A 23,967-nucleotide genomic window follows, 5' to 3' on the forward strand; every position below is an offset into this window, starting at 1 on the left:
ATACAGGTGTGAAGAGCCTGGATTAGTTGAGAAAAAAGCGTCGAGATAGGAAGGAATCATTTCCGTGGGGCAAGAACAAGCTGAAACGTTGGGTGTACCAGAGCAGTCCTGTTGGTGGATCTTGAGATGGAGGTAGAATCGGGCTGTGTGAGGTTGGGGGATTATGACGTTGGAGACCATTGAGGGAAGAGGAGGCCATTGACCATCTTGAAAATGATGGGCCGATGTTCGGTGGTGGGGACATGCTGCAGTGGGAGGTAGGAGGTGGTTTCAGAGAGTTAGCGTTCAGCCTCTGCAAGTTAGAGGTCAGTTCACCAATCAACAACAGCGCCACTCTTGTCAGCAGGTTTAATGACAATATTAGGAATTGATCCGAGAAAACGGATCGCCGCAAATTCAGTGGGAGGTAGATTAGAGTGAGTGAGTGGAGTAGAGAAATTGAAATGGCTGATGTCATGCCGGCAATTCCCAATGAAAATATCTAGAGCATGTAAGAGTCTAGATGGAGGGATCCAGGTGGAACGAGAGTACTGAAGATGGAAGAAAGGATACTCTACGTGGGGGAAGATTCTGGCCAGAGAAGTGCGTATGGAGGTGAAGGTGATGGAAAAAGAGCTCAGCATTGTGCCGAGCTCGAAGTTCATTGAGATGGGGCATAAGTGGATGCTGATCTTACGGGGTCAGTGATGGATAGGTCAGACGGGATAGTGAAAACACAGCAAGGGATGAGATTGGAAGTTCAACGTTACCTCGAGGAACAGCTCCGCGTCTATCGATTAGACACTTTTCAGCCTTCTGGACTCAATACTGATTTGAAAAATTTCAGATAATAAATATACCTGAATATTATCAGACAGCGGGCATTGCTGATGATTCTGCTATTCCAATTTACACCTTCTCTAGGCCCATCTTTTGTTTCTTTATTGTCCCACTGTCGTGACCTTTTGCCTTGCACCATCATCCCTTTTGTCATTTAATTTTTCTTGACTTCCCGTTTGTTCTTTCCTCCCCTCCCCGCTTTCCTGACTCTGTAATTGCTTAAAAAACTGTTACATATTTTTCCAGTTCTGACGAAAGGTCATCGACATGAAACGTTTGAATTTTCACAGATGCTGCCTGACCTGTATAATATTTCCACGTTAATTGGTTTTTATTGCAGATTTCCTACATCCACAGTATTTTGCTTTTGTATATAATAAAGAATAGTCAGCACATAGAAATTTTAGAAAATAGGAGCAAGAGTAGGCCATTCGGCCCCTCGAGCCTGCTCTGCTATTCAATGAGATCATGGCTGATCATTCAAACTCAGTATCCTGTCCCTGCCTTCTCCCCATATCCCTTGATCCCTTTAACCTTAAGAAATATATCTATCTCCTTCTTGTATATATTTAATGAATTGGCCTCAACTGCCTTCTTTGGTAGAGAATTCTACAGGTTCACCATTCTCAGGGTGATGAAATTCCTCCTCATCTCTGTCCTAAATGGCTTTTCCCTTATCTTTAGATTGTGACCCCTGGTTCTGGACTCTCCCGCCATCCGGAACATCCTTCCTGCATCTAGTCTACCTAGTCCTGTTAGAATTTTATAAGCTTCAATGAGATCCCCTCTCAGTCTGCTAAACACCAGCGAGTATAAGCTCAATCGACGCAATCTCTCCTCATACGTCATTCCTGCCATCCCAGGTATCAGTCTGGTGAATCTTCGCTGCACTCCCTCCATGGCAAGAACATCCTTCCTCAGATAAGGCGACCAAAACTGCACACAATATTCAAGGTGGGGTCTCACCATGTCCCTGTACAACTACAGCAAGACATCATTGCTCCTGTACTCAAGCTCTCTCGCTACGAAGGCCAACATACCATTTGCCTCCTTAACCACCTGCTGCACCTGCATGCTTACCTTCAGCGACCGGTGCACAAGGACACCCAGGCCTCGTTGCACTTCTCCTTCTCCCAATCGATTGCCCGTCAGATAATAATCTGCCTTCCTGTTTTTGCCACCAAAGTGGATAACCTCGCATTTATCCACATTATACTGCATCTGCCCAATCACCCAACCTGTCCAAATCATACTGGAGTTTCTCGGCATCCTCCTCACAGCACACACGCCCAGCTAGCTGTGTGTCGTCTGCAAACTTGATTTCAAAGAGAAGTTCATGCTTTACCAAACTACTTGAATTATTTGAAGAAGTTGCAGAAAATGTACACAAGGTTAATGTGGTAGATGTAATATACATGGATTTTAAAATGGCCTTCCATAAGTTAACACTTCTTAGAATCATGACTGACGTCAGACGATGTGGAGTCAGAGGACAAGTAGCAGAATAGATAGCCAGCTGGCTACAAAGCAGAAAATAAAGAGTTGCGGTTAAAGGTAGTTATTCAGACTGGTGGAAGCTCAGAATTGGTGTTCCACAGGGATCGGTGCAGGGTCTGCTGCTGTTCATCATTTACATAAACGATTTGGACTTGGGATTTGGAAGTACAATTTAAAAATTTATGGAGGTCACCAAGTTGGGGCTGTAGTTAATGCCGTTCAACATATTACAAAAAGGATATACACGCACGGGAGAAAGTGCAAAAAATGATTTACAAGAATAAAGCCAGAACTCAAAGGTTAGAATTATCAAATAAGGCTGAACAGGTTGTGGCTCTTTTCTCTAGAAAAGAGAAGGCTGAAGGCTGTCTCGATAGAGATCTTTAAAATTATGAAGGGAATAGATAGGGTAGACATAGATAATATGTTTCCAATTGTGGGGAGTCCAAAACTAGGTGCAATAAATGTAAAATAGTCACTAATAAATCCAACAGGGAATTCAGGAGAAAGCTCATTACCCAGAGTGTGGTTAGAATGTGGAACTTGCTACCACATAGCGTAGTTGAGGCGAATAGCGTAGATGCCTTTAGGTGAAGCTAGATAAGTACACGAGGGAGAAATGAACAGAAGGATGTGCAGATAGAGTTAGATGAAGTACGGAGTGACGAGGCACGTGCGGAACATAAACATCACACACACCAGTTGGGTCAAATGGCCGGTTTCTGTGCTGTAGATTCTATGTAAACACTCCCGAGTAAAGCCTCGCATATAACCCTGCAGAAAATGAGCAGATAGAAAGCGCCCTTACCTGAACACACCACCCTCACATCTTCTTTATGAGCACAGTCGTGGTTTCCCCACGGTGCTGAGGGACATTCCCAGAGAAACGATTCGTTACCCGAACAGCGCAGTTCATCCAACCAAACCGGGCCTGAGCCTGGTCCACAAGCAGCAGGAAGTTCCATTTCCACCGCATTTCCGCAATCCAGCTGTTTGCAAACCACATCAGCGTCGGCCAGGTCCCAGGAATCGTCACAAACTGAGCCCCAGGTCCCACTGTAATAAACCTCCACTCGCCCAGCACATGGAATTCCACCGCCGGAGAACCTTAACTGCACGTGTCCTGTTAGAGAACAATGCAGGAGGATTATACTTCCAATATACATTTATCTAATCACTCAATCCAAACATTGCTGCTTCTGCAGTTTAATAAAAAAGTGCTTTTTATGTGTCTGTGACAGGTACATGATTTTATATCCCGGAACATCTCTCTGCACTTACATCTTACGTAGAATTATATAGAATGTACAGCACAGAGTCAGGCCATTCGGCCCAAATATCCAACCCGGCATTATGGTCCACACGTGCCTCCTCCCTCCCCACTTCCTCTAATCCTTTCAGCATAACATTCTATTCATTTCTCCATCGTTAGATTTATTTCCTCCAGTTCTCCCGATTGGTTTCGAATGTTGTGCACATTGTTCTACAGCCAATTTAACTTGTTTTTATTAGTTGTTCCACTCACTTTATTTTTAACAATCAATTTATATTTCTGCTCTATAAGTGTATCTGCTCCCTAACCGTTAATGTATCCAGTTTTCATTACCTTGGTCTGACATTTACTCACATCTCCTATTTATTTTATCTTCAGGCCTATGTTAATTTCACCTGATTCCTCCCCCCCACCCGTCTTACTAGCTTACATTCTTATCCAGAGCTTTATTTATCACTTCCGCTGCTCATTGCATACGGCAGAATGCAACGTACGGAAGTACAAGCCCACAAAATCTGTCTACACGTAAATACAACATGTTGGAACTGACATCAGTCCGTAACCAGAATATATGTCCAAATTTACACACTGCATTATGCAACTTACACAAGTACATCTGAAGAACATCTGTCCACACTTATACACAGCATAATGAAACTTACACCAGTGAATCTCCAGCACATCTGTCTACACTTATATGCTGCACAAAGGAACTGATTTGCAAACTCAGCGCGCATTTGACAGCCGAGCTGAACTTCCTATCCCACGTGCTCTCCGTCACAAAGACCGCCAACTTCCACCTCTGTATCATCGCTCACCTCCGTCCCTGCCTCAGCCCATGTGCTGCTGAAACGCCGTCCTCCCATCCTGCGCCCTCCATAACCTTCAGCTCAACCGAAAACTCCTGATATCCTGACCCGCACCAAGTCACACTCACCAGCTTCCCTCTGCTCACTGGTCTCCATTGGTTTCCTGTCCGCCAAAACCTGTAGTTTTAAATTACCATCCTCAGGTTCAAATATCTTCATTGACTCGACCCCCCCCCCCTGCTATCACTGTAACCGCCTCCATCCCTAATCATTTAGGGAACTCTACTCTTCTCCAAATGTGGCCTCTTGTGCATCACCGACTTCCTTCGCCCACAATTGGCGGCCGTGGATTTCGCCGTCTCGGTCCCAAGATCAGGAATTCCTTCCCTAAACCTGCCGCCTCTCCTGGTTTAATACCAGCTCTTGAAACCTACCCAAATGGCCAGGCTTTTAGTCGCCTGTCCTACAACCTTGGGCTTTCACTCTATGTCAGTTTTCTCCTTGTGAATCATCTTACGACGTTTATCTTTCGTTAAAGGCGCCATATAAATGCAAGTTCTTGTTATTTTTCAGTTCTGCCGGTGTGCTCTAGCTTTGCTGTCACTCCCTGAGTTAAATAAGTGGTTGGAGAGACAAAGAGGAATATGTGACCTGTATTAAAACAGTTCTCAGCAGATTAGATATTCCCCTTTATGGTTCTGTAAAATAGAACCATTTGTTCACCTGAACACAGGACCCCTACGCCGATGCTGTCATTGAGAGATGGATTCAATGTGAATGAGCTGCAGTTCCGGAGCTGAGACTCGTTTCCTTCACACTGGACATCATTCACCCACACGGGCCCTTCACTCTCTCCGTACTTTGAAGAGTTATAAGCGGCTATTGCAGAGCCGCAGCCCAGCTGTCTGCAGACCACGTTGGCATCATTTAGGTCCCAGAGGTTGTCCCGCACTCTCCCCCAGCTGCCATTGTAGTAAATCTCCACTCGCCCGTCACAGCGGCTTCCCCCGTTAGTCAGTCTCGGCGGCCAACCTTCATCTACAAAAAGAAACACATTGAGAGCAACGGTTAAACTGAGCCAAAATATCCCATAATATTATTAATTTTAATGTTTACATTTCTGTAATAATTACCCACAAGGCTTGTAGGCAGATCCTCTCCGCCATTACCTTTTCTCGGTGAATTGATTTGCTTCTGGAGGCTAATCTGGGGAAAGCGGCTAAAAACAAATTGGGGGCGGGCGGCCCAGGCCAGCTATTGATATGAGCTGTGATCAAAGGCAGGAGCACGGGTTTGAAATGGGTTCTAGCTGCTCAAAGTTTATCTTATTCAATACGGAATGAAACAGACAGAAATTTAAATTGGTAAAGCCTTTCAAAACTGCAGGACGTCCCAAACCGCTTCGCAGCCAGTGAAGTAGTTCTGCTTTATAGGCACTGGGGGACCGGCCGAAGGGTTGATGGGCCTCCACCTGTCTCCAGTGTTCCCATGTGCCAATGTGTGAAACGCCGAAGCGAATTTGCCCTGAAAACAGCACTGACATAACGGACCAGATGGCGGCGCTGGTGAGCGATCAGTGTGACCCAGGACACCGGGAGAACTGTGAGGTCCCGGGAAATAATCAGAGGTCCAGCACACTGATATATAACCTGAGGTATTTCAATCACTAGTAATTATATTGCACTCAGTGTATTGAATATTAAAATCACCTCATACTATTTATCGAGCAATATATTAACACTTGGCGTTTTCAATGACAATACAACTGATCTCTACGGGGAATCGCATATAGATTAATATTTTAAACTGGTAGCATTTAGAATGGTTTCAAGTATTATAATTTATTTACAGCACAGGAACAGCCCATTCGGCCCAACAGGTCTCTGCCGGTGTTTATGCTCCATAGGAATACCCCCTCCTTACTTGATCTAACCCCATTAGCAAATCCATCCATTCCTTTGTCTCTCCTGCACTTATCTAGCTTCCTCTTAAATGCATCTATGCTGCTCCCCTCAACTATTCATTCTGGTAGCTAGTTCCACGTTGACACCACTCTCTAAATAAAGAGTTTTCTCCTGAATTACTTACTGACTTCATTAGTGTCAAACTTACATTGATGTCCCCTAGTTTTGGTCATCCAAACTAGTGGAAACATCTTATCTACATCTATCGTATGGAACACCCTCATCATTTTATAATGTTGATTCATATTTTAACTGGTATCATTTATTGTGGTTTCAATACAAATGCAGATTGACCATTCTATAGCAGTGTCGCCACTGTCGTTGTTTGAACGTTTTAGCCAATTCTGCTGAATTCTGGGTAATGCTCTGGAATCACCCGGACAGAGATAAACACCGGAAGACGAGGCAGTCATTGATTACACTTGTGCTGCATTGAAGCCCTTTGGTTCATTACTAACTCACTTGCGAGAAATCGATCGACAAACACTCGCTCAGTGGCAATGGAAACATCTACAGTTGGTGTATTTCAGCTCAATACACTGAGTGGACTCACCCGAGCAGATGACACTGGTGTCATTTCCATGTGAGCAGCGAAACTGATCCCAGGATGAAACCGGACAATCCCACAATCGGGACTCGTTCCCCTGGCAACTGTAGTTCTCCTTCCACACTAGGCCGGTTCCCTCCCCAAAGTGAGCTGCTCCCGGGGTTGCGGTGACTGCCCCGCACTGAAGGTGCTCACAGACCACGCTGGCGTCTTCTAAACCAAAGTAAACATCACACAGCGTCCCCCACTGGTCTCCGTGTAGCACTTCCACCCGGCCGGAGCACCCGGTGTCCCCGGATACCAGTCTGAGATCTCTGTGACCTAAATGTTAATTATAAAAATACCAAGTAATATTATTATATTATTAAAAACGAATAACGTGTTAATTATCAGAGTCACAATGGAAAACACTTTAAGGTGGATTCACATCGCATCTGGTTCCAGCTCAACAACAATAACCATTACTACTCCCACCATTACTACTCACACCATTACTACTTCTATGGAACTTCTGCCACCATTACAACTACTGCTAATCCCACCACTACTGCTAGTATTACTTGTACACTATTACTGCTACTGTTGCTTCTGCTACCATTACTATTAATACTGCTAATGCTCTTACTGCTGCTACAATTATTAGCTTCAGTATCAGTACTGCTGCTGTTCTTACCGCTACTATTACTGCCGCTACTGCTGTTACGACTACCTGTAATATAGGGACAGGAGTAGACCATTCAGCCCCGTGAGTTTGTTCATCCATCATGGCTGATCTGATCTGCACCTCAACTCCACTTTTCCTACTTTGCTCCATATCCCTTGATTCCCTTACTTAAGAAAAATCTATTAATCTCTGTCTTGAAATTCACAACTGCCTTTTGGGGAGGGAATTCCAGATTTATGATTTCTCTCCTGAATAACCGAGCTCCAACCTTAAGAATGTGCTCTTTGTGCTCGATTCCCACACCAGAGGAGATATTTTCTGCATATCTACTCATCGATCCTTTTATCATTTTAACCATCTCAAATACATAACCCCTCAACCTCTAACCTCAAGGGAATACAGACCAGATTTATGAAACTGTCCACATAATTTAAACCTTTTAGCCCTGGTATCGCTCTGGCGAATCTTCGTTGCACCCTCTCCAGGAACACTATATCCTTCCATGACTAAACACAACACTCCAGATGGGGTCTGACTAACAATGAAGCATCACTTCCTCTCAATTGTATTCCTGCCTCCTTGATATGAAGGCTGGCATTTCATTCGTCTTTTTTACTTCTTCTTGCACCTGTGCACTAGCTTTATTGTCTGGGCACCCAAACCCATTTGCTTCCCCACAGCTCCTGTTCTCTCACCATTAAGAATATATTTTGATTGGTCTTTCTTGGATGACTTCACACTTGCCCACATTGAACAGCGCCTGCCACAGACTCGGTCACTCACTTGATCTATTTGTGCCCTGTTGTAACTTTCTGATCCCACCTGTACAACTTGTGCACCTGCTAACTTAGTGTCACCTGCAAGCTTGGTCATACTACTCTCCATTCCTTCATTCAAGTCATCACTAAATATGTAGGTAAAAAGTTAAGGCCCCAGTACATAGAGTCATAGAGTCATAGAGTAATACAGCACGGATAGAGGCCCTTCGGCCCATCGTGTCCATGCCGGCCATCAAGCCCTGTCTAATCTAATCCCATATTCCAGCATTTGGCCCGTAGCCTTGTATGCTATGGCATTTCAAATGCTCATCCAAATGCTTCTTAAATGTTGTGAGGGTTTCTGCCTCCACAACCCTTTCAGGCAGTGAGTTCCAGACTCCAACCACCCTCTGGGTGAAAAAGTTCTTTCTCAAATCCCCTCTAAACCTCCCGCCCTTTACCTTGAATCTATGCCCCCTAGTTATTGACCCCTCTACTAAGGGGAAAAGCTCCTCAGCATCCATCCTATCTATGCCCCTCACAATTTTGTACACCTCAATCATGTCCCCCCTCAGCCTCCTCTGCTCCAAGGAAAACAAACCCAATCTGCCCAGTCTCTCTTCATAGCTGAAGCGCTCCAGCCCTGGTAACATCCTGGTGAACCTCCTCTGCACCCTCTCTAACGCGATCACATCTTTCCTGTAGTGTGGCGACCAGAACTGCACACAGTATTCCAGCTGTGGCCTAACCAGTGTTTTATACAGCTCCATCATAACCTCCTTGCTCTTATATTCTATGCCTCGGCTAATGAAGGCAAGTATCCCATATGCCTTTTTTACCACCTTATCCACCTGTTCCGCCGCCTTCAGGGATCTGTGTACCTGCACACCCAGATCCCTCTGACCCTCCGTCTTGCCTAGGGTCTTTCCCTTCATTGTGTATTCCCTTGCCTTGTTAGACCCCCCAAAGTGCATCACCTCGCACTTTTCCGGGTTAAATTCCATTTGCCACTGTTCCGCCCATCTGACCAACCCATCTATATCGTTCTGCAGACTGAGGCTACCCTCCTCGCTATTTACCACCCTACCAATTTTAGTATCATCCGCGAATTTACTGATCATACCCTTTACATTCATATCCAAGTCATTAATGTAGACCACAAACAGCAAGGGACCCAGCACCGATCCCTGTGGTACCCCACTGGCCACAGGTTTCCAGTCACAAAAACAAACTTCGACCATCACCCTCTGCCTTCTGCCACTAAGCCAGTTTTGTATCCAATGTGCCAAGGCACCCTGGATTCCATGGGCTCTTACCTTCTTGACCAGTCTCCTGTGCGGGACTTTATCGAAGGCCTTACTGAAATCCATGTATACCACATCCACTGCGTTACCCTCATCCACACACCTAGTCACCCCCTCAAAAAATTCAATCAAATTAGTCAGACATGATCTTCCCTTGACAAAGCCATGTTGACTATCCCTGATTAATCCTTGCCTCTCCAAGTGGAGACAAATTTTGTCCCTCAGGATTTTTTCCAGTAATTTTCCTACCACTGATGTTAGGCTCACTGGCCTGTAGTTCCCCGGTTTTTCCCTACTACCCTTCTTGAATAATGGTACTACATTAGCGGTTCTCCAGTCCTCTGGCACATCCCCTGTGGCCAGAGAGGTCCTGAATATATGTGTTAGAGCCCCCGCAATCTCCTCCTTTGCCTCACACAGCAGCCTGGGGTACATTTCATCCGGGCCTGGGGATTTATCCATTTTTAGGCCAGCTAAAACCGCCAATACCTCCTCCCTCTCGATGTTAATATGTTCGAGCATATCACAGTCCCCCCGCCCTATTTCTATGTCTACATCGTCCTTCTCCATAGTGAAAACAGATGCAAAAAATTCATTTAGAACCCCTCCTACATCTTCCGGCTCCACACACAGATTGCCACTTTTGTCCCTAATGGGCCCTATTTTTTCCCTAGTTATCCTTTTACCCTTAATATACTTATAAAACATCTTCGGATTTTCCTTTATTTTGCTCGCCAGTGTTATTTCATGGCCCCTCCTTGATCTCCTAATTTCTTTTTTAAGTATCCCCCTGCACTTTTTGTACTCCTCTAGGGCTTCCTCCGTCTTTACCCTTTTGTATCTACCAAAAGCCCTCCTTTTTTTCCTAATCCATTCCCGTATATCCCCTGACATCCACGGTTCCCTGTGGTTTTTGGAACCACTCTTGACATTTATGGGAACATGTTGCCCTTGTATGATCTCAATCTCCCTTCTGAAAGCCTCCCATTGCTCCGATGCGGATTTTCCTACAAGTAGCTGATCCCAGTCCATTTTGGCCAGATCCTGCCTTATCCTATTAAAATCGGCCTTCCCCCAATTTAGAACCTTTATTTCCGGCCCATCCCTGTCCTTTTCCATGACCACCTTAAATCTTACCATATTATGGTCACTATCACCAAAGTGCTCACCTACTAGCACTTTTTCCACTTGGCCGGCCACATTCCCTAGAATTAGGTCCAGTACCGCCCCCTCTCTTGTAGGACTTTCTACATGCTGGCTCAAAAAGCTCTCCTGGATGCACTTTAAGAATTCTACACCCTCTGAGCCTTTCACACTTTGACTATCCCAGTTAATATTGGGGAAGTTGAAATCCCCCATTATTATTACCCTATTATTTGCACATTTCTCTGAGATTTGCCTACATATCTGTTCCTCTATTTCCCCCTGACTGTTTGGAGGCCTATAGTACACTCCCAGCAAAGTGCTTGCCCCCTTTTTGTTTTTAAGCTCCACCCATATGGCCTCATTAGAGGACCCTGCTAATATATCATCCCTCCTTACTGCAGTAATTGACTCCTTAATTAATATTGCGACACCCCCTCCTCTTATACCTCCCCCTCTGTCTCGCCTGAAGATTCTGTACCCCGGAATATTGAGCTGCCAGTCTTGCCCCTCCCTCAACCATGTCTCCGTGATAGCAACAATATCATACTCCCATGTGTTTATCAACACCTTCAGTTCATCCACCTTATTTGCAAGACTCCTTGCATTAAAATAGATGCCATCCAGCCTTGCCCTTATATATTTGCCCTGTCTACCAAGCTGACTTGTTTTTTCCTCCATAATTGGCAGCACATCCCCCCCTATTTCAGCTTCCCTCTGTATCCCATCCCCCTGCCAAGTTACAGTTCCGTAAAGAGCAAAACTTGTCTTAACCCGCTAATCAGAGCTACTCCCTTTATCCGTAATCCCTGTGTCCTACCTCTAAAACAATTTCCAACCCAAAAGAACATAAGAATTATGAGCAGGAGTAGGCCATACGGCCACTCGAGCCAGTTCCGCCATTCAATAAGATCATGGCTGATCATCCACCTCAACGTCACTTTCTTGTTCTATCTCCATATCCCTTTATACATCTAGATTCCAAAATTCTATCTCTCTCAGCCTTGAATATGCTCTTTAGGGAAGAGAATTCTAAATATTCATTACCTTCTGAGTGAAGAAATTCCTCCTCATCTCAGTCTTAAAATATCGACCTCTTATCCTGAGACTATGCCCTCTCGTTCTAGATTCTCCATACAGGTGCAACAATGTCTCAGCATCTATCCTGTCATACCCCTCAGTACTTTATATATTTCAATGAGATCACTTCTCAATCTTCTAAACTCCAGAGACTATAGACCCAATCTAATCAATCTCTCCTCATAGGACAACCCACTCTTCCCAGGAATCAAACTAGTGAATCTTCGTTGCACCACCTCTAAGGCAAGTATATCCTTCCATGGCTATGGAGATCAAAACTGTGCACAGTACTCCACGCCTGATCTCACCAAAGCCCTGTATAATTGCAGCAAGACTTCCTTAAATGTGTACTCTAACCCTATAGCGATGAAGCTATTTGTTTTCCTAATTGCTTGCTGTACCTGCATGCTAACGCACTGTGGGTCTTGCACTAGGACACATAAATCTCACTGAACAATATTCTGTTTTTTTATTCTTCCTACCAAAGTGAATTGCCTCTGATTTCCGCACATTATACCACATCTGCCACTTTGTTGCCCACTCACTTAACCAGTCTATGTCCCTTTGCACGCTCTATGCGTCCTCCTCACAGTTTACTTTCCCACCTAGCTATCTATCATCAGCAAACTTGGACACATTGCACTCGGTCCCTTCATCCAAGTCATTAATACAGATTGTGAATAGCTGAGGCACAAACATTAATCCTAGCGGCACCCCACTAGTTACAAACTCCCAATCTGAAAATAACCAATTTTTCCCTACTCTCTGTTTTCTGTCTGTTAATCAATCCTTTATCCATTCTAATTCATTACAACTTCATCTTCAATATCGGACACATTTATTTATGCGAATAATCTCTTGTCCGAAGCCTTATCTAATGTTTTCTGGAAGACCATATAGGAACATCCAAAGCTGTCCTCCTTCTCAGGGACCTCCTCAAAAAAATCCACTACACCTCACCTACATTTATATAAACATAGAATGATACAGTACTGAATGACATCATTCGGCCATCGTGCCTGTGCCACCTCTTTGAAAGATAGAACCATTTCGAACCACTCCCCAGCTCTTTCTCCATAGCCCTGCACATTTTTCCACTTCAATTATTTACCCAATGCCCTTTTGGAAGATATTATGGACTCTTCCTCCACCACCCTTTCCAGCAGTGCATTCCACATCTAAACAACTCGCTGCAGAAACAGTTTTTCTGATGTCGGCTCTGATTATTTTGCCAATTAACTTAATTCTGTGTCCTATAGTCACCAAATCTCTTGCCACTGGAAAAAGATTACGTTTATTTACTTCATCAATACCTTCATAATTGTGAACACCTCTATGAAATCTCCCTTAATCTTCACTGCTCTAAGGAGAACACCTTCAATTTCTCTAGTCTCTGCCAGTAACTGAAGTCTTTCGCCCTAGTACCATTGAGGTCAATCTCCTCTCCACACTCTCTAAGGCCTCGACATAATAACTAAAATGTGGTGCTCAGAATTGGCCAAAATACTCCAGCTGGGGCCTATTCAGTTTTTTTTATAAAGGATTAGCATAATGTCATTGCCTCTACTTTTAATCCCAGGGATCCCCGCTGCCTTCTTAACAACATTCTCAACTTGATCTGCCACCTTAAATGTCTTGCGTGCATAAACCCCTAGGTCTTTCTCTTTCTGCATCACCTTTACAATTGAACCATTTTGTTTATATTGCCTCTCCTCATTATTCCTACTAAAATGAATAATTTCACAGTGCTCTGCGGTACATTTCATCTGCCATGTGTCTACCCATTTCACCAGTCTGTCTATGTCCTCCTGAAATCTGTTGCTCTCGCTCTCACTGGTTACTGCATTTCCAAGTATTATATCATCTACAAGCTTTGAAATTATGCCCTCTATACACAATCGAGGTCATTAATATATTTCAAAAAGAGCAGTTGTCCCAAACCGACCCGTGGGGGACACCACTGCACACTTCCCTCCAGTATGAAAAACATTCATTTAACACCACTCTCTGTTTTTGTCCATTAGCCAATTTCATATCCACGCATCCACTACCCCTTTAATTCCTTGGGCTTCAATTTTGCGAACAAGTCTATTTAATTTTTATGTGCTATTTTATGAAACGCCTATAGAATGTCCATATACAAAACAACAACCAGAATACCATCATCAACTCTCTCCAGTAATTCATCAAAGATTTCAATCTGGTTAGTCAAATACGATTTTACTTTAACAACATTCGATGGAATCTGGAAGAGTACCCATGGATTGGAGGGTAACTAATGTTAGCCCACTATTCAGAAACGGTGGTAGAGAGAAAACGGGGAATTACAGACCAGTAAGCCTGACATCCGTAGTGGGGAAAATGCTAGAGTACATGTTAAAGATGTAATAACAGTGCACTTGGAAAACAGTGACAGGATCGCGCAAAGTCAACATGGATTTACAAAAGGTAAATCGTGCTTGACTAGTCTACTGGAATTTTTTGAGGATGTAACTGGTAAAATAGATAAGGGAGAACCAGTGGATGTGGTGTATTTGGACTTTCAAAAGGCTTTCGATAAGGTCCCGCATAAGAGATTAGCGTGTAAAGTTAAGGCACATGGGATTGGGGGAAAGGTATTGACTTGGATAGAGAACTGGTTGGCAGACAGAAAGCAAACATTTGTAAAAAACGGGTCTTATTCCGAGTGGCAGGCAGTGACTGGTGGGATACCGTAGGATCGGTCCTTGGACCCCAGCTATTCATAACATATATTAATGATCTAGACAAGGGAACTAGATGTAATATCCTCAAGTTTGCAGACGACACAAAGCTTGGTGGGCGTGTGTCCTGTGAAGAGGAAGCCGAGGAACGCCAGGATGATTTGGACAGGTTGTGTGATTGGGCAGCATCATGGCAGATGCAATATAACGTGGATAAATGCGAGGTTATCCACTTTTGTGTCAAAAACAGGAAGGCAGATTATTATCTGAATGGCAATGGATTGGGAGAGGGGGAAGTGTAACGAGTCCTGGGTGTCCTTGTGCACCAGTCTCTGAAGGGAAGCATGCAGGTGCAGCAGGCGGTTAAGAAGGCAAATGGTATGTTGGCCTTCGTAGCGAGAGGGTTTGAGTACAGGAACAAGGATGTCTTGCTTCAGTTGTACAGGGCCTTGGTGAGACCACACAACTTGAGTATTGTGTGCAGTTTTGGTCGCCTTATCTCAGGAAGGATCTTCTTGCCATGCAAGGTGTTCAGCAAAGATTCACCAGGCTGATACCTGCGATGGCAGGAATGACTTTGAGGAGAGATTGGGTCGATTGGGCTTATACTCGCTGGAGTTTAGAAGAATGAGGGGGGACCTCATTGAAACTTATAAAATTCTGACAGGACTGGACAGACGAGCTGCAGGAAGGATGTTCCCGATGGTCGGGGAGTCCAGAACCAGGGGTCACAGTCTAAAGAAAAGGGGTAAGCCATTTAGTACAGAAATGAGGAGGAATTTATTTACCCTGAAAGTTGTGAACCTGTGGAATTCTCCTCCACAGAAGGCGGTGGAGGCCAATTCATTAAATATATTCAAGAAGGAGTTGGATATATATCTTAAGGCTAAAGGGATCAAGGGATATGGGGAGAAAGCAGGGACAGGGTACTGAATTTGGATGATCAGCCATGATCGCATTGAATGACGGAGCAAGCTCGAGGGGCCGAATGGCCTACTCCTGCTCCTATCTTCTATGTTTCTATGTTAACAAATCCATACAGACTTTCATTCATTAACTCATATTTTCCCCAGTGCAAATTCACTGTGTTGTGGATTATTGTCTCTAAAACACTCCCCTCCACCAGCATTAGGTTGACTGGCTTGAGTTGTCGCGCTTATCCCTCAGTCCTTTTTGAAGAGGAGTATAGTATTTTCTATCGTCCAGTCCTCTGACCCCACTCTCATATCTAAGCAGGATTGGAAGATTGGGGTCGGAGCTTCCTCAATTTCGAGCCTTACATCACATTCAGGCCCGGTGACTTATCTACTTTGAGCACTGCCAACATTTTAATGCATCCTCTTTATTTTTATCCTATTCAATTGCTCTAGTACCTCCTCCTTCACTGTGACATTGGTGGCATCCTCTTATTTAGTGAAGCCAGATGCAAGCTACTCAGTTATTACCTAAGCCATGCCCTCTGCCTCTACAAGAAGATTTTATTTTGATGCGTAATTGGGCCCATGCTTCATTTGAATACTATTTTACTATTTATATGTTTAGAAAATTCTTTTATGTTAACTTGTATGTTACCCACTAATCTATACTGATGTGCTCACTTTGACTCCCTAAGTTCCTTTTTCAGTTCTCCCTGTACTTTTTGTATTCAGCTTTGCTCTCTACTAAATTATGAACCTGTCAGTTATCACAAGCCTCCTTTTTCTGTTTCATTGTAATCTCTATCGTTAGTCATCCAGGGAACTCTAGTCTTGGATGCCCTTCCTTTTTCCCTCATAGGCACGTGTCTAGTCTGTACTCGAACTACCTCCTCTGTGGAGGCCTGCCAGGGCTCATTTACTGTTTAACCGAACAATCATTCTAATCCTGCTGGCTCGGATCACTTTCGCTCCCGGCATCCTGGAGCTTCCCAAATGCCTCATAATGACGGTCACCACTCGCAATATTGATCCGTGTCCTCTTTCTCTCCCGTGGATAAACACCATCCAGTCCTGGGTCATTGTTAGTTTTGAGCACCTATGCTTTTCTCAAAGCTGCGGGTTGTTTGCCGAAATAGGTAAATAATTGCATTGTTACTGAACAATTACTGGGGCTTGGGGAGGTCATCGTTTAGTGTATCATCTACTTTATAATCACCAATCCATCCTTTTGACCATATTAGCGTCTTCTCAGCCTTTATGTTACATTTCTGAACTTCTCATTGTTATCTTTTGTGGATCTGCGCCGCTCAATTCCATGTTCCTGATAATCTCTGTGCCCGCCTTTTTACAAAGTTTTGAATTACGTTAGATTCTTTTTTTCACAATTATTGGAGGTGAAATTGTTCTTGGGTGGAAGCACAAAACGGCCCACTTCATTGGAAAATAACATCGGGCGGAGTGTAAAGCGGGGCACGGTCGCTCTTGCGCATTTTAGGCTCCTGCCTAAGATCAATTTCTACCTTTCTTTGTCTATTTCACTTCTGAATCACTGGTTGTTGTATTTATCATCATCATTGTTCATGGTTCTATTTCTTCTGAACCTAGGTTTGTGTTTACTCTATGACCAGCATCATTTACCTAAAGGCACTGTAATTGCCCACGTGTTGCTGCCCAACTCCGCTACCTCAAAATAATTTGAATAAACCCCTTCGTAGGTCCTTTGCAGTGAATCAGTTTAAGCAACATTCCATGTTCCTGGCCTTACGTAGTTCAAAATCGCAGGTAACAATCCACTTGATTATATTATGGCGCGCTCCCCCAGGCCGCCGCGCATCCATTTTGCATGCCTTGTGGCAGGTTCTCTTGAATTACCACGTCAAGCTGCACACACACATTCCTCGCTTCTCTGAAGCTTTGGGCCTTATATTTGTCATCAGTTTCACCTGTGGCTCAGTTGGTAGCACACTCGCCTCTGAGTCGGAGGTTGGGGGTTCATAGTCCCACTCCAGGGACATGAGCACATACAGCTAGGCTGACACTCCAATGAAGTGCTGAGCGAGAGCTGCACTGTCGGTGGTGCAGCTCTCTTGTGGATGAGATGTTAAACCGAGAGACCGTCTGGTCAGGTGGATGTAAAAGATCGCCTGACACTATTTCGAAGAAGAGCAGGGGAGTTATCCCCGGTGTCCTGGCCAACATTTATCCCTCAACTAACATAACAAAAGTAGATTATCTAGTCATTATCACATTGCTGTTCGTGGTCATCGTTGGGCGCAAACTGGCTGCCGCGTTTCCCACATTACAACAGTTACTCCACCTTGAAATGTAAAGCGCTTTGGAGCGTCCAGTGGTCGTGAAAGGCGCTATATAAATCCAGGAATTTCTTTCTTTTTATCAAGTCCAACTCCCAACAGGTGGAGTATTGTCAGTTTGTATTAGGCTGACTGAAACCCGGTTGAAATAACATTCTTTTCTTCACACACACTTCTCTATTCTAATTTCAGTGATTTAGGGGAATATTGACTTGGCTTGATGATATAAATCTGTGATAGTGAATCTGCAGCTCATTTTACATCTCCCCTTATTTTTATATCCATTGATGTCTATAGAAATAAAAATCCGGAGACACGTAAAATGGGGAGCATAATTGCTGTTGCCGATTTCACATTATTGCACAAATGTAAAAATTGGATCTGCAAACTTGGAATTAATTCGTCAGAGATGGTTCAGTTTGTTTCTGTCCCATGAACATTATCTGAAATTGATGAAGCACATGCTCAGATTTAAACCAAGAAAGATCACCATGGAATCATTTTAACTTTGGGCGATGGCGTGATCCGGGCAACATGGAACTGAAAGGCAAATTTTCACTTCGCCTGATTTTCCTTTTGTACTGAAGTCAATGAAATGTGAAATCGGCCGATGTATATAATGAACGGCCAATTCCAAACTGCTCATTTCCTGGGATGTGAGGTTGTCTATAACTGATTAAACAATAATTAATTCTGCCCCTTTAGACATCGGAGAGAAACTCTACAGAATAATTAAATGATGCAAGTTTTTTATTGCTCTATTAACCGATTGTGACGGGATGATTCAATATACTTACAAAGTTATAAATTATTTACAGCACAGAAACAGGCCATTCGGCCCAACAGGCCCATACCAGTGTTTATGCTCCACAATAGGCTCCTCCCACCACTCCTCACCTCACCCCATCAACATATCCTTCTATTCCTTTCTCCCTCCTGCGCTAATGTAGCTTCTGCTTGACTGAATCTATGATATTCACCTCAAGTACTCCCTGTGGTAACGAGTTCCAAATACTCACCACTCTCTGGGTAAATAAGTTTGTTCTCAATTCCCTTTTGGATTTATTAGTGACTATCTTATTTTTATAGCCTCTAGTTCTGGTCTTAGTCATAAAGTGGAATCATCTCCTCTACCTCTACCCTATCAAACATTTTCATAATCTTGAAGACCTCTATCAGGTCACCCCTCAGTCTTCTCTTGCCTACAGAAAAGAGCGCCAGTCTATTCAATCTTTCTTGATAGATATAACCTCTCAGTTCTGGGATCAATCTAGTATATCTTGTTTACACCTTCTCCAGTGCCTCTATATCCTTTTTATAATATGGAGATCAGAAATGTTCTCAGTACTCCAAGTGTGGTCTCACAAAAGTTCTATACAACATTAAGATAACGCATAATTTTGTGTCCTCTGCAAATTTAAAATTGTGCTCCCGATTCCAAATCATTAATGTAAATGGTGAACAACTGAAGTCGCAGCACCGCTCCTTGTGGAACGCCTCTTCCCACCATTTGCCAAACTGAGTAACTACAGTTAACCCCTACTCTGTTTTCTCTTCTATAGCCAGCTAGCTATCCATATATACTTAAAAATCAAGCGCTTCAGTGGTTGTGTTTTGCTTTTCCGGGTTATACATTGACTGTTAAATTAACTAAATAATGAAACTCTGCTGTGTTTAATATTCCTTTCTTGAGGTATAACAACAGTATCAATTGTTTAAAAATATTTTTTAGTGGAATTTGAGATGGGATTAAATATAATAAATTAATCAATCATTGCTGGATTCTACTGCTGCTTTTACTGGAAGTGAATTGGGTATTAAAAATAATAACATATTTGAACATTGCTGATTATCCCTGCTCTTTCTAACGGTGCAGTTTTTCCGTAATTCCTTGGCAGAATGTTTATTATGTAGAGGAACCCTACAGTGATTATATGTAATGGTTCAAATATTGTCATGTTCATAATGTTGGGCATTGGTCGCTGCTCCTGTCACAGAAAGCAGTATCTGGGCTGTGGAAAACTTGTAATCTTTGGGCTTCAGGAGGTGAGTAGTGTTCACTGGTTCAGCTGTTTCAGAATTAGAAAGGAACAGAGCCGCTGTAATGTCTTAGATTGTTGCAGGAAATAGTTAATAAAAAGAGAGCAAATGTAATCAAAAGTAAACTTACGTCTGCCTCTGGAGTATTTGGATTGACCGGAGGACACTGTTGTGATGTTGAAATTCTGGAAGGTTCAAAAATCATTGCAATCAGGTCGTTCCCCAGGTGTGCAAATATCCAACTCGCTGGGTAATCTCTGTATTATCCGGTGAAAATTATAGGGGGAGAAATTCTATACCTTATCACCTCCTGCTAGAGCATTATCCCTGGGGTGAGCCACAGCGATTCCAGCGCGGTGGGGCAAATCTCGCCATCAACCCACCCGCCACCCCCTCCCCCCACAACGGCGCCGATACTTTGGGCAGTGTGTGAAGATTATGGAATCGATGGCGCTCTGTTGCATTTGTTGAAGCATTTGTTCACTCTGACCACCCGAGTGAGGTAGTTAAATTTCTTCCTCCACTGTGTGTCGATTCTGGGGACCACAGTACTGCCCAAGATGTATTCCGCTACCTCCCTCCACATGGTATGCAAGACTTGTGATGAGGGCCTCCTGCCACTTTCTGGGCAGAGCACCAGCCTCCGTCTCTCCACAGCAAAAAGCAATGCCTCCAATTCTTCATTGGAGAAACTGCGGCTCTCTCCCTGGGACATGGATCTGACATGAGCACACCTGGTTCAGTCCTTTGGCTACTTCTCCTTGTTCTGTTTCTGCTTGCTGAGGCAGCTGCACAGCCAGCAATGCTGAGAATGAGGTGCTGCAGCAACAATGAACCTCCCCTTTAAGAAGTGAAAATAGCCTGTGACAATGATGATTTGCGATTAGACTGCAGTCAGTATTGGTAAACCCTTTGAGTGTAGTCTTTTGATTGGGTGCTTAAACAAATTGACTGTAAATTAATAAAGCTTTAAATAACACAGCGCCAGGGACCCGGGTTCGAATCCGGCCTCGGGCGACTGTCTGTGTGGAGTTTGCACATTCTCCCCGTGTTTGCGTGGGTTTTCTCCGGGTGCCCCGGTTTCCTCCCACAGTCCAAAGATGTGTGGGTTAGGTTGATTGGCTATGATAAATTGACCCTTAGTGTTAGGGGGATTAAATACGTGGGGTTACGGGGATAGGCTGGGATATGTGTTGGTGTAGGGGTTACGGGGATCGGGTGGGATATGTGTCGGTGCAGGCTCGATGGGCCGAAATGGCCTCTATCTGCACTGTGGGGTTTCTGTGATTCTCTGATTCTGTGAAAACTTAACAAATCAAAATAAAATTTGGTTCTTCAAATTGATAATGCACTCCAGTCCCCACACCGCCCACCGGTCGCGAAAAGCCTCAAGCGTGCCGGTGGACACTGTGTGCTCCATCTCCAGGGCCACCCGGGCGCGAACATGGACGCGGAAGAGTGGCAGGCAATTGGGCCGAACAATCCCCTTGACCGCCCGCTGCCTGCACCAATTGATGGCTTTTTTGGCCAGGCCCAGGAGCAGTCCTATGAGGAGGTCCTCTGACCTGCCCGTTCCCCTCCAAACCGGGTGACCAAAGATCAAGAGCGTGGGACTGAAGTGCAGCCAAAAATCGAGGAGCAGCCTCTTCAAGTAGTGAAAGAGGGGCTGCAACCTCTCACATTCTGCATAGACATGAAACACGGACTCCTCCAGGCTGCAGAAAATGCAGGCAGCCTGGGAGTCCATGAACCTATTTAAAACCATATTGCACGGGACTGCTTCGTGCAACACCCTCCAGGCCAAGTCCCCGATTGAACAAGGGAGGACTCCCGCATACGGAGCCCTCCATTGGGTGCCTCAGCCTCCGCCGGATGGCAAGATGGCACACCAAGGTGTGTCTGGATGGCAGGCAAAGATGGCAAAGTGGAGAGTGTGCAGGAGCAGCCCATACAGGGAACACCTCCGTGCGGAATGAAAAGGCACGGAGGATATTTCCTCGAGACGGCTCAAGTTGTGAGGCGCCGGTTCCCAAGGGGACTTTCGCGGCCAGGCGCCGATGAGGAATTCCATCTGAATGTGGGAAAGCTTGGACGGGATTGCCCCATGTGCTTGAGCCACCTCGATACACCCAGTGGAGTCGGGGCCCAGTGCCACTTTCACCGACTCGATGGCTTTGACTGTGAGCCAGACGTTGGCCCAAGACAGGCGCAGCGCCAGCTCCTGTGGCGCCATTAGCCCGCTCCTCCGCCATCGAGCAGGTCCCCGACTCTAGTCACATTTCCAGGCACAGCCCACCCTTTGAGTGTACTCTTTTGGATTAGGTGCTTAAACAAATAAACTGTAACTAATAAAATTTTAAATGAACCTTAACAACTTAAATTAAAATTGTGTTGTCCGGTTTGGTAACGCACTCCAGTCTCTGCAGCGCCCACCGGTCGCGGATGTACTCAAGTGTGCCGGTGGACACCGCATGCTCCATCTCCAGGGCCACCCAGGCGCAAACATGGCCGTGGAAGAGAGGCAGGCAATCTGGCTGAAAGACCCCCTCGACCGCCCGCTGCCTGGACCAAATGATGGCTTTTTTAGCCAGGCCCAGGAACAGTCCCACGAGGAGGTCCTCCAACCTGCCCGCTCCCCTCTGCGCCGGGTGACAGTAGATCAAGAGCGTGGAACTGAAGTGCAGCCAAAAATCGAGGAGCAGCCCCTTCAAGTAGGGAAAGACGGGCTGCAACATCTCAAATTCTGCATAGACATAAAACACGGATTCTTCCAGGCCGCAGAAAATGCAGGCAGCCTGGGAGTCCATGAACCTATTGAAAACCATATTGCACGGGACTGCTCCGTGCAACACCCTCCAGGCCAAGTCCCCAATTGAACAAGGGAGGACTCCCGCATAGAGAGCCCTCCATTTGGGGCCTCCGCCTCCGCCGGACTGCAAGATGGCATGACAAGGCGTGTCTATACGGTAGGCGAAGATGGCAAAGTGGAGAGTGTGCAGGAGCAGCCCATACAGGAAACACCTCCGTGCAGAATGAAAAGGCACGGAGGGTATTTCCTCCTGATGGCTCAAGTTGTGAGGCGGCCGGTTCCTGAGGGGAGATTCAGGGCCGGGCGCCGATGAGGAATTCTGTCCAAACGGGGGAAAGCTCGGACGGGATCACCCCACGTGCTTGAGCCAACTCGATACACCTAGTGGAGCCGGGGCCCAGTGCCACTTTCACCGACTCGATGGCTTTGACCACGAGCCGGCCGTTGGCCCAAGACAGGTGCCGCGTCAGCTCCTCCAGTGCCATCCTGCCCGCTCCTCTGCCATCGAGCAGGTCCCCGACTCTGGTCACCTTGCCAGTCACAGCCCACTCTTTGAGTGTACTCTTTTGATTGGACCAAAAACAAATTGCCTGTAAATTAATCAAACTTTAAATAAACCTTAACAAACCAAATTAAAATTGTGTTGTCCGAATATAATATGCACTCCAGTCCCCACGGTGCCCACCGGTCACGGATGTACTCAAGCTTGCCGGTGGACACCGCGTGCTCCATATCCAAGGCCACCTTGGCGCAAACATGGCCACGGAAGAGAGGCAGGCAATCGGGCTGATCGACCCCCTCGACCGGCCGCTGCCTGGACCAATTGATGGCTTTTTTAGCCAGGCCCAGGAGCAGACCCACGAGGAGGTCCTCCAACCTGCCTGCTCCACTTCGCACCAGCTGACCGTAGATCAAGAACGTGGGACAGAAGTGCAAACAAAAATCGAGGAGCAGCCCCTTCAGGTAATGAAAGAGGGGCTGCAACCTCTCACATTCCGTGTAAACATGAAATATTGACTCGTCCAGGCCGCAGAAAATGCAGGCAGCCTGGGAGTCCGTGAACCTATTTAAAACCAAATTGCAGGGGACTGCTCCGTGCAACACCCTCCAGGCCAAGTCCCTGATAGAACAAGGGAGGACTCCCGCGTAGAGAGCCCTCCATTGGGGACCTCCGCCTCCACCAGCAGGCAAGACAGCATGCCAAGGCATGTCCGGACGTCAGGCGAAGATGGCAATGTGGAGAGTGTGCAGGAGCAGCCCGTACAGGAAACACCTCTGTGCGGAATGAAAAGGCATGGATTGTATTTCCTCGAGATGGCTCAAGTTGTG

General features: G+C 45.3%; 1 protein-coding gene across 1 annotated transcript in view; it reads right to left on the reverse strand.

Annotated features, from left to right (window-relative positions):
* LOC147098120 (scavenger receptor cysteine-rich domain-containing protein DMBT1-like) overlaps positions 1 to 23,967 on the reverse strand; it is a 57,106-nt gene that overhangs the window by 12,990 nt on the left and 20,149 nt on the right. Inside the window, exons 5-7 of the mRNA XM_085970826.1 lie at positions 6,916 to 7,230; positions 5,122 to 5,436; positions 3,125 to 3,439 (exon numbers count right to left, since the gene is read on the reverse strand). Coding sequence (XP_085826952.1) covers positions 3,125 to 3,439; positions 5,122 to 5,436; positions 6,916 to 7,230 — 945 coding nt within the window. The remainder of the gene's footprint in view (positions 1 to 3,124; positions 3,440 to 5,121; positions 5,437 to 6,915; positions 7,231 to 23,967) is intronic.

The sequence above is a fragment of the Somniosus microcephalus genome, chromosome 30 (genome assembly GCF_052327205.1).
Source record: "Somniosus microcephalus isolate GS21.2 chromosome 30, FLI_Smic_1.0, whole genome shotgun sequence".
Classification (NCBI taxonomy): domain Eukaryota; kingdom Metazoa; phylum Chordata; class Chondrichthyes; order Squaliformes; family Somniosidae; genus Somniosus; species Somniosus microcephalus.